This window comes from Mirounga angustirostris, unplaced genomic scaffold, assembly GCF_029215605.1.
Source record: "Mirounga angustirostris isolate CCGP_5_RB_7025 unplaced genomic scaffold, mMirAng1.0.hap1 SCAF_15, whole genome shotgun sequence".
In the NCBI taxonomy this organism is placed as follows: Eukaryota; Metazoa; Chordata; class Mammalia; order Carnivora; family Phocidae; genus Mirounga; species Mirounga angustirostris.
The window spans coordinates 83,524,019-83,539,677 of record NW_026991723.1 but is presented as its reverse complement, the minus strand read 5'-3'; the positions used below and the strand labels follow the sequence as shown (position 1 = coordinate 83,539,677).

The window sequence follows — 15,659 nt, the reverse complement described above, 5'->3', positions numbered from 1 at the left end:
TTTAACATTTATGAATGCCTGCTATCTGCTAAACCCAAGGCTGGACGCTGGGATTACCAAGGCTTGACTCTTTGGGGGGTACATTCAGATGAATAAGGAAGATAGAACTATAAAATAAAAATACTAAGTGATTTGTATTGTCATGGTATATTTTAGGGATCCAGGCAGAATGGAAGAAAGGTGTGATTTGACTCTGATTTGGGGGCCGAGAGGATGGAGTCTTAGAATGCCTCACAGAGGAGGTGATATTTAAACTGATTCCAGAAAGATGAGTAAGTGGTAGTGGAAGCAATAAGGAAGTAGTAAAAAGAGTTATTCCAGGCCGATGGAATAGAAGCATGCTTGCACTACAAGTGGGTCAGTATGGCTAGAGTGATGTGCACTTACAGAGTGGTGATAGATCAAGCTAGAGAGATCAGCAGGGGCTGGGTTGTAAAGGGTGTGGGGAGTGTGGACCTTTATCCTATAGATGAGATTATGCAACAGTTATTGGTAGTGGTGGTGTACCGTACAGGCCTTTGCCCAGATTCCTCTCTTACATAGAACTTAATTACTTATTGGCAGAAACCTCTTGGTTATCTGACTTTTTCCCCCCTCTGGGTTAGGCAGATGGGTGGATAGAAAATGAAACCATTTGAGAAGTCCGGGTTGAGACCAGAGTCTGTCCAGAAACTACGGCTTCAAGTGGTTTTCCTTTTTAGAAGCACCAAAAAAGAAAGGTTCTCTGTCCACTTGACCTGCCCCTAAATCTTGTTTTTACTACTTAAATCTCTCTCTCTTTTTTTTAACTTCATTTGCACATGCAGCTTAGTAACAGTTTGAGCTATTGCTATATACAGAGCTACAGTGTTTATTTCCATTATTCTCTGGCTTGGCCTGGGTCTTAATTGTGAAGAAGATAAAGGCAGGCGTGCTATATGGGATGACTAAATTCCAACTTTTTCAGACCTCTCAGGAGACATAATAGTTGGCTACGTTTTGGTTTGTATGTATTTTGTTTGTTTGAACTGTATATCTGGTTCTTTTTCATCCAAAATGGACTAATTTATTCATACTACAACCTGTTCTTGATTGTGATACTTTACAATTTTACATACAAAATCTTGATTGGAGAATTATTTTTTGTTAAAGATTTTATTTATTTCTTTGACAGGGAGATAGAGAGAGCCAGAGAGCCCAAGCTGGAGGAATGGCAGAGGGAGAAGAACAGCTCCCCACTGAGCAGGGAGCCCAATGCGGGGCTCAATCCCAGGACCCTGGGATCATGACCTGAGCCGAAGGCAGATGCTTAACTAAGCCACCCAGGTGCCCCTATGGAGATTTTTTTTTAATGGAGGGAGGGCTTACTCTTTCCAGGTTCTTCAATCTGTGGGTGGGAAACTGATCTAATTAAATGCCCTACCCATATTTAAATTGCCTTGATTGTCTCAAAAATGTCTTTCTAGGGGCGCCTGGGTGGCTCAGTCGTTAAGCATCTGCCTTCGGCTCAGGTCATGATCCCACGGTCCTCGGATCGAGCCCCACATCGGGCTCCCTGCTCAGCCGGAAGCCTGCTTCTCCCTCTCCCGCTCCCCCTGCTTGTGTTCCTTCTCTCGCTGTCTCTCTCTGTCAAATAAATAAATAAAATCTTTAAAAAAATAAAAAAATAAATAAAACATTACCTTAAAAAAAAAGTCTTTCTACACTTGATTTGTGCAAATCAGGATCCAAATAAACTGTATACATTGTATTTGGTTGTTATATATAAGGTGATTTTTAAATCACACCCTGTAGTCTTTTCTTCCTTAAGCCAGTCATGTTACTTTTCTGCATATAGATTTCATTCCTGATTTAATTGCGTAGATATTAAAAAGTCTTTTGAGATCTGCCCAGTTCTACTCATCCCTTCAAGTCCTGAAATACTTTTGCTACCTGTCTACTTGCAGAACTACAAGGTTCAGCTCAAATGTAAGGCCCCCTCTATGGCTTCCCACTCCAATCTAATGAATTATACGTTCTTCTGTGTTTTCTTAACACTTGGTACCCACTTCTGTTACACCACTCATAACATCCTATTGTCAGTTATCTGTTTAGTATGTTTGTACTGTAAGTGGGTTAGTGTGGAGTGGTAGAAATGATGCTGGAGAAGTCAGCAGATGGTGAGCACCTCCTGGGCTAGGATCACATCATATTAATTTCAGTTATCTCAGGCAGCATAGTGCCTAGCTCATAGGAGACACTCAACTAATGTTTGTAGAATTGGATGAAAAATCCTAATTTCTGAAATCTTTTTAGTTTCCAACTCTGAGGGGTTTTTTTGTTTCTTGTTTCCTGAACTATGAATTCCCTTCTCCAACTCTGTGATAAAAGGCAAAATTGGAAATCATATCTAAGTATGTTCTTTGTTGTTATTTTTCTGCACTCAGGAGGTTTGCTTGTTAGTCCTAGATAGTATGGATTTCACCTGGCTGTGTTTCCTTGTTCCTGTTCAGTTGAATTCAACTCTTTCCCTTGCCATAGGGGATGTCTGTATCAAAGATCTGACAGATGAGAAACTGAGACCTTGGACTCTTGTTTTTGTTGTTTGCAAGGTTAAAAAGGAATTTAAAATATTCTCTGCATATTTCTTGTTTTCTGAAATGGTTAGAGATTTTCTAACTAGTCCTCCATCATAGTGGTCACATGGCTTTCACTTTGTATCGCACTTTTGCTGAAACTTATTAAAATTCAGTCTGAACTGATTCCAGTGATTGTGTGGCCATTAGAATGGCTCTCTTGTTTTACGTTGAAAGACCAAGCATTATACCTCCCTTTATTTTTTTTTTTTTTAAGATTTTTTTTATTTATTTGACAGAGACACAGTGAGAGGGAACACAAGCAGCGGGAGTGGAAGAGGGACAAGCAGGCTTCCCGCATAGCAGGGAGCCCGGTGCGGGGCTCGATTCCAGGACCCTGGGATCATGACCTGAGCTGAAGGCAGACGCTTAACTCTGTTTAACGACTGAGCCACCCAGGCGCCCCTTGATACCTCCCTTTAGCTTCAGAATCTTCAGTCATCTTTGAAAGCTGCCATTTGAATAATAAACAAACAGATGGGAAATAATGTTGAATAGTAACATCTAAGAAGAGGGTTTGTTTTTATCTGTTCAAGATATGTGGTATAATGGAATAAATAAGGGATTAGGATATTTAGTTTTCTTCTTTGTTGGTCTTACAACTCCTGCCTCTTCCTTTCATTGGGCTTCAGTTTCCCTATCTATAAAATGAAAGTGGAACCAGTCTCTTGCAAGATTAACTAAGATTCGGCCATAATTCAGACTTAACTTTTGAATTCTGTTAGATATGCAGTATGTAAATGGTTAGATGTAGAATTTTGTTCATCTACTTTTTTCTACATTACAAAGCTAGTATTAGGAAGTAAAAATGTTACTGGTTTCTTTTCTTTTCTGTCCTTCCCATTCATAAATTATAGGAATCCCTTTAATCTTTTAAAATTATTTTTCCTGGGATGCCCGGGTGGCTCAGTTGGTTAAGCAGCTGTCTTCAGTTCAGGTCATGACCCCAGGGCCCTTGGATTGAGTCCCCCATCGGGGCTCCTTGCTCAGCGGGGAGTCTACTTCTCCCTCTGCCTGCCACTCCCCCTGCTTGTGCTCTATCTCTTTCTGACAAATAAAATCTTTTTTTTTAAAGATTTTACTTATTTATTTGATAGAGAGAGACAGCGAGAGAGGGAACACAAATAAATAAAATCTTTAAAAGTAAAATTCTTTTTCTTATATGCAATTGTTTTTAACAATCTTACTGGGACCCCCAGTTAAGATTTACAGTTTGTCTTTTGCATTCACGTGGCAAATGAGATGTATGTTCATGTTCTATTTCCCCTTCCTCCCAGTAGAACCTATAAAGGACTTAAAAAAAAAAAAAAAAAAACCTGTGGGACTGAGGATGCTGAAGAATGTGACTCTATATCCAAAGATTAAGATTTACCCATCTTTGGGATGCCTGGGTGGCTCAGTTGGTTAAGCGTCTGCCTTCGGCTCAGGTCATGATCCCAGGGTCCTGGGATCGAGTCCCGCATGGGGCTCCTTGCTCGGCAAGGAGTCTCCCTCTCCCTCTGCCTGTTGTTCCCCCTGCTTGTGCTTTCTCTCTCTCTCTCTCTGACAAATAAATAAAATCTTAAAAAAAAAAAAAAAAAAAGATTTACCCATCTTCTTAAGCTATGTTAAAGATTTGTTCCCAGGCTTATGGGTATATCAAAGATTATTACTAAGACCTGCCCTTAGGGGTGCCTGGGTGGCTCAGTCGTTTAAGCGGCTGCCTTTGGCTCAGGTCATGATGCCAGGTTCTGGGATTGAGCCCTGCATTGGGCTTCCTGTTCAATGGGCAGCCTGCTTCTCCCTCTCCACCACTTGTGCTTTCTCACATGTGCTCTCTCTCTCTCTCAAATAAATAAATAAAATACACACACAAAAAAAGACCTGCCCTTAAAAATCAAGGGCATTGCTTCAGTCTTGATCTGGGAGCCAGACTAACAGCTTCCCGTATCATCTTTCCTCCAAAAGTTGGTGCAATAAAGCAAAGATGCTTACTACATGTACTCTATTATATGCAGGTACTGAGTTTTAGATATACCTGTATCCTTCAGGGAGACAGAGAGCTGCCCTTTGAATGAGTGTTCCAAATTGAATAGCTTTTTGCTGGTAGACTTTCCCCTTGTTCAGGTTTTCCCCCTCATTCTTTTTATAGTCACTTTACTAAAATTATAAGAGCTGCATTAAGTTCCACAGGGGCTGAGAAGAAAATCTCTGTTAATTTCTTAGAGGAGTGGGAAAACTGGTTGATATGTTTGTATTGGGGTGAGGTATTTGGTGGCAGTGGCAGAACATGTATTTTTAGGCAGACAAAGAAAGCATAGCCTTTTCTTACCTAAATCATTGGTTACTTTCTCTTTAGGTCCTACTTTGTAAGATGGCCCTAATGGTCTCTATCGGTTGGAAAAACCCTGTAGTAACTGTGGTAGCAATATTTACCATTCAGTTATATGTCTGCCAAGTGACAGATTCCACTCCCACCCCAAGAAGGGTCTCCTCTTTTTTCTGGAACACTGCTATAAAATGTGCTTGGCCTTAAGTTATTCCCAAGGCTAGGCTAGAGAGAAAGGGAGATTTCATAGGGTGAAACATTTTGCACAGTTAAAAAGAATTTATCCCTGAAATCAGTTGGTCTTTAGGTCATACCACCTTCTCTGAGGAATTCGCCCTGTGATTAGTGTTCTATCTGAATGGATAGCTGAATGTTTGACATCGTATGTCATTAGCATATGGCTCAGATTTGCTGCTGTGTGGCAAGGTTTGATCATATATATGCATGCACGTACTCTGCTATGTTACTGGTGTGGTTCACCATCAGGGAGGCCTAGCACAAGATTGCTTAAAATCTTAGGAGTTTTAAGGGAATGAAGCAGGAGGCTTACTTTAAAGATTTAAGCTTTTGGCTGGGGGCAGGGGATGATATTTCTAACCTTTGTGCTTTCTAAAAGGATTTTGCAGACCTAGTTTTCTTTGCCTACATTCTTTCAAACTAGTGTGTATAACCAGAGCATGGAAATTAAGGGCCAGAATTAAAGTGAACCCTGCAAAATAACTCAGAGCTCCACGTTTTAATTTTCTCAGAAGAATTTGCCTTGTCATTGTTTATTATAATGACAAAAAGCAGGGAATCCCAGTCTTACCCTCCCCCCCAAAGTACATGTATAACATGAAGTTTTTGTTTTGTCTTTTCCTTGTACCAAATATTTCAACTCTAAATTTTCTAATCCAGAATATAGGAAAATAGAGTATAGAATAGCTCTTGAAAGAAAAAGCAGAAAAAACTCCATGTACTAGAACTCTTTTAAATTAGATGAAAGCCAAGTCTTCTAAAATGCTGCCTTTTAATTTTAGGATCTCAATTTAAAGAAGACCAGAGGAGTATTTCCTATTAAATGTTCCCATGGTACTTTTCAGAGAAACATTCTAGTCAGTATTGTTAACAAAAGAAAATAAGTCTATCAGTTCCCCTTAGATAACCTTTGGTAATAAACGAACTCCATACACGTTGTGACCTTAGCGCCTGAACTTTCTAATCACATGACCGGCTTGTAAACTGACCTGTGAGGAAGACTGTCGTAGTCCCAGCCAAGAGAGAAATTGGCCAAGTGTCGGAAGGGTGGTCATCAAGCTGGACTTGTCCCGTAATCTCTATTTCTTCATGGCTGCAATAGAACTTCTCAACAGACTCCCAGAAGCATGAAATGGAGACATGGGAAGGTAAGGGAACTAACTGTTTAAGTCTGGGCCCAAATCTGAGGTTTAGAAATTTTCTTTGAAGGCTTAGAACAAATAGTAGCCTTGAGGGAGGAGGGAGGCAGTTCACTCCGTTTTTGTGTCTTAGCAGATTTCAGCCAGCAAGTTTTCATGTAAGCAACTGGCTATAAATGTTTTGAATTGGAGAAAAGTGAGGGAGAAATGTAGTAAATTGATTGTTGTGGTTGATAATTATAAGAGAAAGAGCAGGCAAAAAAAGAAGAAAACTGGATTTAAATTTTACAGTGACTTGAAAAAAAATTTTAAACCTCATTTTGCATCACAGTCCTTAGGTAAAGTTTACATTTTAAAAAATTGTTCTGTTTACCTCTTGACAAAATTTGTTTATATTTTAAATTCCTTAATCCAGTTCACCATCTGTGAAAGCCTTATTTAGTACTGTAATTATAGATAGTATTGGGGTCATGAGGCCGTTGATAAGGCAGCCTCATTTCCTTTGGGGGAATTTAGATATTTTATGGTTGGGGGCATAAGACTAAGCCATTGCTAATTTCTTTTTAAGTAGGTTTTTAAAATGGGTAAATTCGTGTGTGCGTGTGTGTGTTTTATTAATAGCAACTAGTTGGTATTGCAATGTGTATATTCAGAGATAGGCTCCTACTTGTGTGAGAAACCCCAGTGCCCCACAACTTTATTATTTGGGCCAGATACACAGTTAAAGAAACAGCTAGAAGATGAATCTTAGCATTAAAGATTTGCTGTATTTGTTTGCTGTGTTTATAAAATATAGAGTCTAAGACTTTGCCAGAAGTTTGGTTTCTTGTAGGCAAGCTCTGTTGAGCTATAGCTAGAAGAGTTTCACATTTGAAGTAGTTAGTACATTTCCAGGACATTAACTAGTAAAATAGCTAGTCCTAGGAAAGCGTCCTAGCCCCGTGCAGCATGGCTAACATCTGCCACCGGCAGCTTTGCAGTTTCACTCTTACTCTGAGGATGTACAAACCCCGGGAAGGGGGCTGATCTCCTCTCCAACAACGTTATTCTTCATCCTAACACTCCCTGTATATTCTCCCCCAGCACCATATATGTCAGAATTATGACCTCATTGGTTTTTAGTGTCTCTTAGTGGAAACAAAAAAGTTTGTAGAAATTATCAGTTACATGCAAGCCCTGTTATTTTTAATTTTCCTCTTCTTCCCCCAATATACACAGAAATTCTTTGTATTCTGGATATACTAGCTTTTCCAGAAAGGAGTCATTTATGAAGTAAGATTTGCTCTGGATACATTGGAATAGGAGTTTAAGGGCAGGCAGAGATACCAGAGCAGGGGTTGCATAAGTTTGGAAGAGATAGCCCTGGAGGATTTGGATATTTTTTCCAACCAGCTTGAATCTCTTAGTGCTGTATAGTCTACAAGTTCTGAAAGAGAAAAAAGATTTGAAGAGAAAGTTCTCCCTCAGTTCTTATTTAATTAAGTATTGAAACTTTGATTTTTCTTAGCTGTTCAATGACAGAAAATAACTTATGGTACTAAAACAAGAACTTTTATAAAACAAAGAAGTGAATTTTAAAATTTTTAACTGAATCTTCCATATAAAATTCTAGTAAAGCAAAACAGATTATCCCAGCTGAAGATCATCTTTGGAAGCTTAAAAAGCAAAATCAGACTACTTACAAAAGACGTGAGTGAAAATGCTACTGTAAAAAAAGTGTTGCCTGGTTTTAGATATTGGGCCCTTGTCCATTTAAATTAACCTTTGTCACAGCTGGGCATACAAATGTTTTGTTTTAGTTCACAGAGGGTTAACTCTATTCAAGCTTTCACTGTGGCAGGCCTGATCTGTGGAGTCATACAATCTGGTCTTTCAGCCCTGCCAGTCGCTAGGCAGGAAGTCTTATTTCTTAAGCTATCTTTCAGAATGGGGGGTTGGGATTTGGAGAAAGGTGGGGGAAGGGCCTTGGAGCATCTGTAAGGATCAATAACAGAGAGCGAGCCGCAAGAGAGGCCATTGTGCACACTTCAAGATAGATGCAGCCCTTGTGCATGGCCCCTGCCTGGCAGGACAGACACCTAAAACCAAAACAATGCCACCAAATGAATTCCTTGTGAAAATCAGATTGCTCTTAAAGGAGAAAATACTTAAAAGAGTACCCTGTTAATGTTGGGAATATTCTCATTCCTCAACTTGCTAGGATCATGCAATCCCCACTAGAAATAACTCCAAATTGATTTTTAAACGCCTTTTGTCCTCATGCTAATACTGTATTGAATTGGAGAGGGTGATCATTTTGGCCTTAGTCACATGCATCAATGCATTGAGTAATCTTTTTCTTTTTCTTTCTTTCTTTCTTTCTTTCTTTCTTTCTTTCTTTCTTTCTTTCTTTCTTTCTTTCTTTCTTTCTCTGTCTTTCTCTCTCTCTCTCTCTTTCTCTTTCTCTTCCTTTCTTCCTTTTTCCCTCCTCTTCCTTTCTTCTTTCTTTTTTATTCTAACGTTTGCTTTACCCTACTGGGGTTGGAAGCATCATTAAGGGAATGAAAAAAACAAAATTTGGTTAGGATTTGAGTAACACATGTGTGAAATCCCTCCCCCAACAGCTGGTATTGGCTCTTGAAACTTCATCTGAACTAAACAGATGCTCTTAGTGTGTTATTTTGAAATCATTTAAATCAGACTCATAGCCAGGAAATCTACAAAAATCATAGGTTTTATTTTAAAATGCATTTAACTCATATCATGCCACATCTTAATGCCTATTATATGTGGGTGTTGAGCAGAGATACCTGAGCTTGGGAAAGTGAGCATTTATGAAATTATGATTTTAAAAGCACTATCAAGTTTGTTGTAATTTTACTCCAGTTCGGATTTTCAGTTTTTGAATTCTTCTTTCCCAAGCCTACCTGTAACCTTCCTTTTTTACTGTATCCTTTTTCAGAGGACTAAGGCAGTTAGTTGTTCAGTAGGTGCTTTTATGATGCAAATTTTTTATGGCTGTTGGAAAGAGTAATGGAGTCATTGCCACCTCTCCCACTAAACCCCCAAAGTATTGGTGACAATTGATGGTAACAGCTGTGGAAAATGGAATCATAGTCTTTAATATCATTCTAATTTCAATATCATTGAAATCTTTCAGGAATAAATGCATAGTCTTTAATATCATTCTAATTTCAATATCATTGAAATCTTTCAGGAATAAATGCATAAACCAACTTGGGGTCCATAATGTGACTTGCAGACATGCTAATGGAATAAGGGCAGGGGTGGGGGGCAGGGAGAAAGACCTGCAGTTGAAATGAGCCCCAAGTTTAATTTATTTTATGCTTCTTGAGTTGAGATGACATATCCTCCTGGACAGTTTTGAGGCCTGAGAGAATATGTAGACACTTACCAGGATCATCTGGATATTTTTAACCCATCTCTCACCCCTTTTTCTGGGGAAAATTATGTATTAAAGAAAATCTAAGTTAATCATCACAGTACCTCCTTGATACCATTGTTTTGCCTCTCTGATACATTATAATTTTGCATTAATATTTAAGCCATGGGATCAGTTCTTTTAATGGGCATTTTCCAGAGAGATACAAATATTACTAACACAACTTGGAAGTTCAGTTACCATTTACATTGTATTAAAATGGGGTATGAAACCTACCATGACCCTTTTAAACAATGTGGTCTTTAATGTGCTTTAAGGGGGAGGGCCTACTGAAGGAAAAGCCATAAAAGTCTTCAGGGTTCAAGATGAGGTTGGGATTTTAGCCCATTGCTTTTGTCATTTTCACACACAAACATCACTGCAATCATGTTTGATTTAGCATCCTTAATACAATGAGGTGGGAGAACAAAAGAATATTAGAGGCACAAGTATGGAAACCAAACATTCCCCTTCCCCTCCAAATTTTTTCAGATGGTTCTCTTTTCCTTATCTCCCCTGCTACTAGATTTCTTTTTAAGCCAAGGAAATCAGTCAGTTTGTAAGAATCTTCTTTCTGCACGCCTCAGTGGTTTGCTTGGGCAATTGAAAAACAAGCCACTCCTCAAATATTTTTTAGCCATGTGAAAAGTCCTGTCCCAAAGACTTAGGAAAAACACCATAATTAGGAAAAATGCATCTACTCCTATTTCAAGGTTGAGAATTTGGGGGTGTACCCGATGCACAGCTGTTTTACATATTTTGAAAAGCCTGATAGATGTAAAGGTCATTGCTAACTCTAACAAGGTCTTGATGCTCACACTGTCATCCAAGGACCTTGCATTAATTAGGATGAGAAGCATGGAAGGTCAGGAGTCAACTGACTGGTGGGCCTCTGTGGATTCTCACTGGGGCCAGTAAGAATTCCTATAGGATTTTTAGTCATTAAAATCAAATAAAAACAAAAATAAAACCTGCCGCTGCTTTCATGGCTTCTGAGCAGACCTCTTGATCTGTATGGTAAGAACTCATCCCCTGTTGCCCAAGTGGCTCCTAAAAACTTCGCTGCATCCATTGCTTTGTTACAGGATTCCCAGTGTTGGGGAAAGAATCTCAGCAGCCTGATTCTGTCACTTGGCCAAGTCACTTGACCTCTGTGAGCCTAATTTCCTCATATGTACAACAGGGGATAGTAATACCAATCTCACAGGGTTGCTATAGGAATTAAATAAGAGAACCTCTGTCACAGTGCCCAGCACATGCTTAACATGCCTTGAAATTGAAATGAGTTTTACAGAATGGCAAGTTTAGGGAGATTAGGAAGGAGAGGATTCTTGGGTGAGCCTGTGGCTGGTACTGTTTAATATTCCAAGTAGAAAAGCCTGCATGCCCCGCAATGCCTCCATTCAGTGAACAACATTCAGGGAGGAGCCCTTTGGAAATTTAGCCTTGAAAATGCTGTATAACCAGTGAGACGAGCTGCTGAGTCCTCTCCTTTACAACTAGTTGTTGTGCTAATAATCTATTCCTGGGCTAATAAAAATAATTAGCAATGAGAGTGTCTCTGCAAAATTTGTGGATTTTTTTTTCTCCTAAGAGAGTCTTTTACAGTTGTGTTGATTGGAAGAAAAAGGAGAGAGGATGTGTTCTTAGTGAGCACGCAGATTAAGTAATTAACAGGAAAGGAAGGATAGTCAGGTTGGTCATCTCCTTCTGTGTGTTTGCTAGATAAACAGATGCCAAGACAGTGGCCATGGCCATGTTTAATAGCCCCTTCTCAGAAGCTTTACGTGAAGTGGTAAATTTGGGAATATTGTTAGCATGCTAATCACTGCCCTACTTAACTTTGGAATCTTTGGTGTCCCTGCCTTTTGGGGGTTGAGAGCTTATATCAGTGGCTCATCATTCTGATCTCTGTATAAAATTATAATTTATGTAGCCAACATTCATTGAGCATTTACTGTGTTCTAATCCCTGGGAACACAGGTGAATTAGAACTGCAGCTCTCTATTTTGAACCACAAAGAGGAAATAATGTTAATTGCTTAACAGATATTAACAATTACGGGGAGACAAGGAACATTTGGCTGCAAAAACGTTATTCAAAACTGGCAGAAGGATTTGTTTTCAATTTGGGGCCCTGTATTTCTTTAGCCTTTTTTTTTTTTTTTTTTAACTAAGCTTGCACTACATTTCTTGAAATGTTTTTGTTCTTCCAAATTTATGGCTCCAAAATAGAATATTCAAATATTTTCCTTAACATAGTAAAATTAGAGTCCTGCATTGCAATTGGCAAAAGTGGGGAAATACTCTAAACATCATTACTCTGTTTGCATCCTATTCACTGTTAGCAAAAACATTTTCCTTTTGTGAGGTTTTCAGCATGTTCCCTCAGAGTGATGGCTACGGCAACCTAGCTTTGCTTTTCAAAGGTGTGATAGGTTATGGGTAATTTATTAAATGTCAGTTACAGTGCATTAAATAACCATTCTACAGCAGATGCATGTTTTGGACATTTTTTTTAAAAAAGGAAAAATAGGGCACCTGGGTGGCTCAGTTGGTTAAGCAACTGCCTTCAGCTCAGGTCGTGATCCTGGAGTCCCAGAATCGAGTCCCACATCAGGCTCCCCGCTCAGTGGGGAGTCTGCTTCTCCCTCTGACCCTCTCCCCTCTCATGCTCTCTCTCACTCTCTCTCTCTCAAATAAATAAATAAAATCTTTAAAAAAAAAAAAAAAAGGAAAAATAAACACCATCCCAGTGGCCATTTAATCCCAAAGTGCATGCACATGAGTCAGTGTGGAAAGAAAAGGTGTGTTAAGAGAAAAGCTTGGCACCCAATAGGTGCTAGTCACAGAAGTCTTGGCTACTGTCACTGTCATGACTGTATGTACGTGCACACACACTCATATGCATTGATGGCTTTTGTTTTCTAAGTTTGCCACGAGATAGTTGTTAATTGCTTCAGATTCTAGGTTCCTTTTGAGTATGTAGAAATTAATTCTTCCTCAGCACCTTTGCTTTGGAAGGTGCCTACAAGCCTTTTGGAATCATGTACATTAAATTATTTGCCATGAGCTTACCAATCTGATACTAGAGAGAAACTACCCACCATAGAATAGTTTGTTTGTTTGTTTTTTTATTATTCTTATGTTAATCCCCATACATTACATCATTAGTTTTAGATGAAGTGTTCCATGATTCATTGTTTGTGCATAACACCCAGTGCTCCATGCAGAATGTGCCCTCCTCAATACCCACCACCAGGCTAACCCATCCTCCCACCCTCCTCCCCTCTAGAACCCTGTTTGTTTTTCAGAGTCCATCGTCTCTCATGGTTCGTCTACCCCTCCGATTTCCCCCGCTTCATTCTTCCCCTCCCGCTACCTTCTTCTTCTTCTTCTTCTTCTTTTTTTCTTAACATATATTGCATTGTTTGTTTCAGAGGTACAGATCTGAGATTCAACAGTCTTGCACAATTCACAGCGCTTACCAGAGCACATACCCTCCCCAGTGTCTATCACCCAGTCACCCCATCCCTCCCACCCCAACCCCCACTCCAGCAACCCTCAGTTTGTTTCCTGCAATTAAGAATTCCTCATATCAGTGAGACCCACCATAGAATAGTTTTAATATCATAAGTTCATCATATGTCATATGCTGAAAAATGTTTGGATTCAGTTTCTTTATTCTTTATTTCTACCAACCATTAGTCTTACCCCAAAGTAAGAGAATGATGAATGTCTAGGGAGGAGTGCTAGTTTTATGAAAGTATTGATTTAGTGCTTCAGGGAAGCAGAACCCTTTGGCTACATTAGTAAAATTGTGTGTGTGTATAGTGTGTGAAGGAGTGCATATATTCCTTGTTTAAGTTTCATGATTTTTGGTCCTAGTGATGACTGTAGAGAGACTACCACTTATTCTGAACATTGTTTTACACGTGGAAGTAGTTACAAACGCACTTTTTGGCAAATAGTATGAGAATCTCTAATAATGCACATGTCTCTTTTCTGGACCCATTAAACTAAATCTGGTCAGAAGATTTCCTTTTGGTAAGGCAAAGGAAAATGTGGCGAGTGCATTTTCCACTCTCCTAGAACATATGGTTTTACTTAAAGCATGCTAATTGGTCTCTCTTTCACCAAGACCTTAGAATTGGGGGGACCTAGGGAGCTGAGTACTGAGCTTTTAAGTATTGGCACAGTGTACCTGGGCTGGCCCGCTAGTTTGTTATCTAGAGTCCTTATAAACTTTGCACTTTGATTTGTAAGTAGAGAAACTATACTCTTCATTCATTCAACTGACATTCACTGGTAGTTGCTCTGTGCTTGGTATATATTGGGGATGCAGAAAAAGTAAGAATCTCTCTCTGTTCTGTGAAGTATACAGTCTAGTAGAGGGAAATAAATAGGTAAGTGCAGTGAAGTGTTGGAGGAACAATGATAGCAATCCTGGAGGGTACAGAGGTTGTGCAGAGATAGGAGTGATCGTTTCTGTTTGGGCTGTCAGGTTAGACTTTACCCACGAGAGATGGGTTGACATTTGCCAGGCTGGTAAAGTGGGAAAGTGTCTCCCAGGCAGAAAGAGCAGCATGAGCGAAGGCATAGCAATATAAAACAACCTGACAGGGTATCCCGTGAGTTATAAGTAAGGCCCATAAAGGTTCTAGATGCAAAGGAAGCCGTAGAGAGAGCTTTAGTCTGTGAATGGATGCCCTTACCCCTGTTGAGCAGAAGAGAGCCCTCTTCACATTCCTCTTAATCCACCCCTTGCAAATATGTTGAAGAGATTAATGTAGTACTTTGCTAGAAGGGAACACAGGTCTGCCTCAGAGCTGGAAGCCTCTACACCGCTGCTGCTGGGATTTAGGGAGAATATGCTGTAACCTTACTTAACCTTGTTACAAATTGCCAAGTCCTTTAAGAGGGAGAGGTCTTGGTTAAATGGTTTTAAGAAGTTATACTCCCTGCCTAGGGCCATCTGTGCTCTGTGGGAATGTTCCAAACAGAAGTGGGCTCTGTTGTATTTCTTTAATGAATGGAGAAATAGAGTCTTAGTAATATCTTTTTTTTTTTTTTAAAGATTTTATTTATTTATCTGACAGAGAGAGACACAGCGAGAGAGGGAACACAAGCAGGGGGAGTGGGAGAGGGAGAAGCAGGCTTCCCACTGAGCAGGGAGCCCGATGCGGGGCTCCATCCCAGGACCCTGGGATCATGATCTGAGCCGAAGGCAGACGCTTAACAACTGAGCCACCCAGGCGCCCCGAGTCTTAGTAATATCTTAATAATATATTTTCTTTTTTTTTTTTAAGATTTTATTTATTTATTTGACAGAGACACAGTGAGAGAGGGAACACAAGCAGGGGGAGTGGGAGAGGGAGAAGCAGGCTTCCCACGGAGCAGGGAACCCGATGCGGGGCTCGATCCCAGGACCTTGGGATCATGACCTGAGCCGAAGGCAGACGCTTAACAACTGAACCACCCAGGCGCCCCTTAATGATATATTATCTTAATAATATCTCTTTCACTAGTTAAGACTAAAAATTTTCTTTTAGTTTTCTAGGGCAAGTTGTATATGTTTTTACTAAGATATTCATTGTAGTTTTACTTAGATATTTGTGAAATAGTTGATGATTAGTGACCAAAGTATTATAATATTTTTGGTTAAGTGCTATTAGTTGTTTTTGTTTTTAATTTTAAATTTTAAAATTAACATGCAGTAAAATTGAGTTTTTGAGGTGGCTTGTAGAACTACCACTATAGTCAAGATATGGAGCACTTTAACCCCCAGAAACTCCCTCATGCTACTATCTCTTCCTGGTTATAACCTCACCTTACTCCTAACCTCCTAGCAACCACTGGTCAGTCTGTTCTCTGTTTTCTATACTTTTATCTTCCTGACAATGTTATATGAGTGGAATTATACCGCATGTAACCTTTTGACGCTGGCTTCTTTCACTTAGT

The 15,659-nt window shown here is 39.5% G+C and overlaps 1 protein-coding gene across 3 annotated transcripts in view; it reads left to right on the top strand.

Annotated features, from left to right (window-relative positions):
- The window catches only part of NR6A1 (nuclear receptor subfamily 6 group A member 1), a 229,301-nt gene that overhangs the window by 152,456 nt on the left and 61,186 nt on the right, over nt 1-15,659 (top strand). Inside the window, exon 1 of one of the 3 annotated variants that reach the window (XM_064579872.1) lies at nt 3,002-6,287. The exons of the other annotated variants lie outside the window; for them this stretch is intronic. Coding sequence (XP_064435942.1) covers nt 6,272-6,287 — 16 coding nt within the window. The 5' untranslated portion in view covers nt 3,002-6,271. Of the gene's footprint in view, nt 1-3,001; nt 6,288-15,659 lie in introns of those variants that run through there. 3 annotated transcript variants of the gene reach the window in all.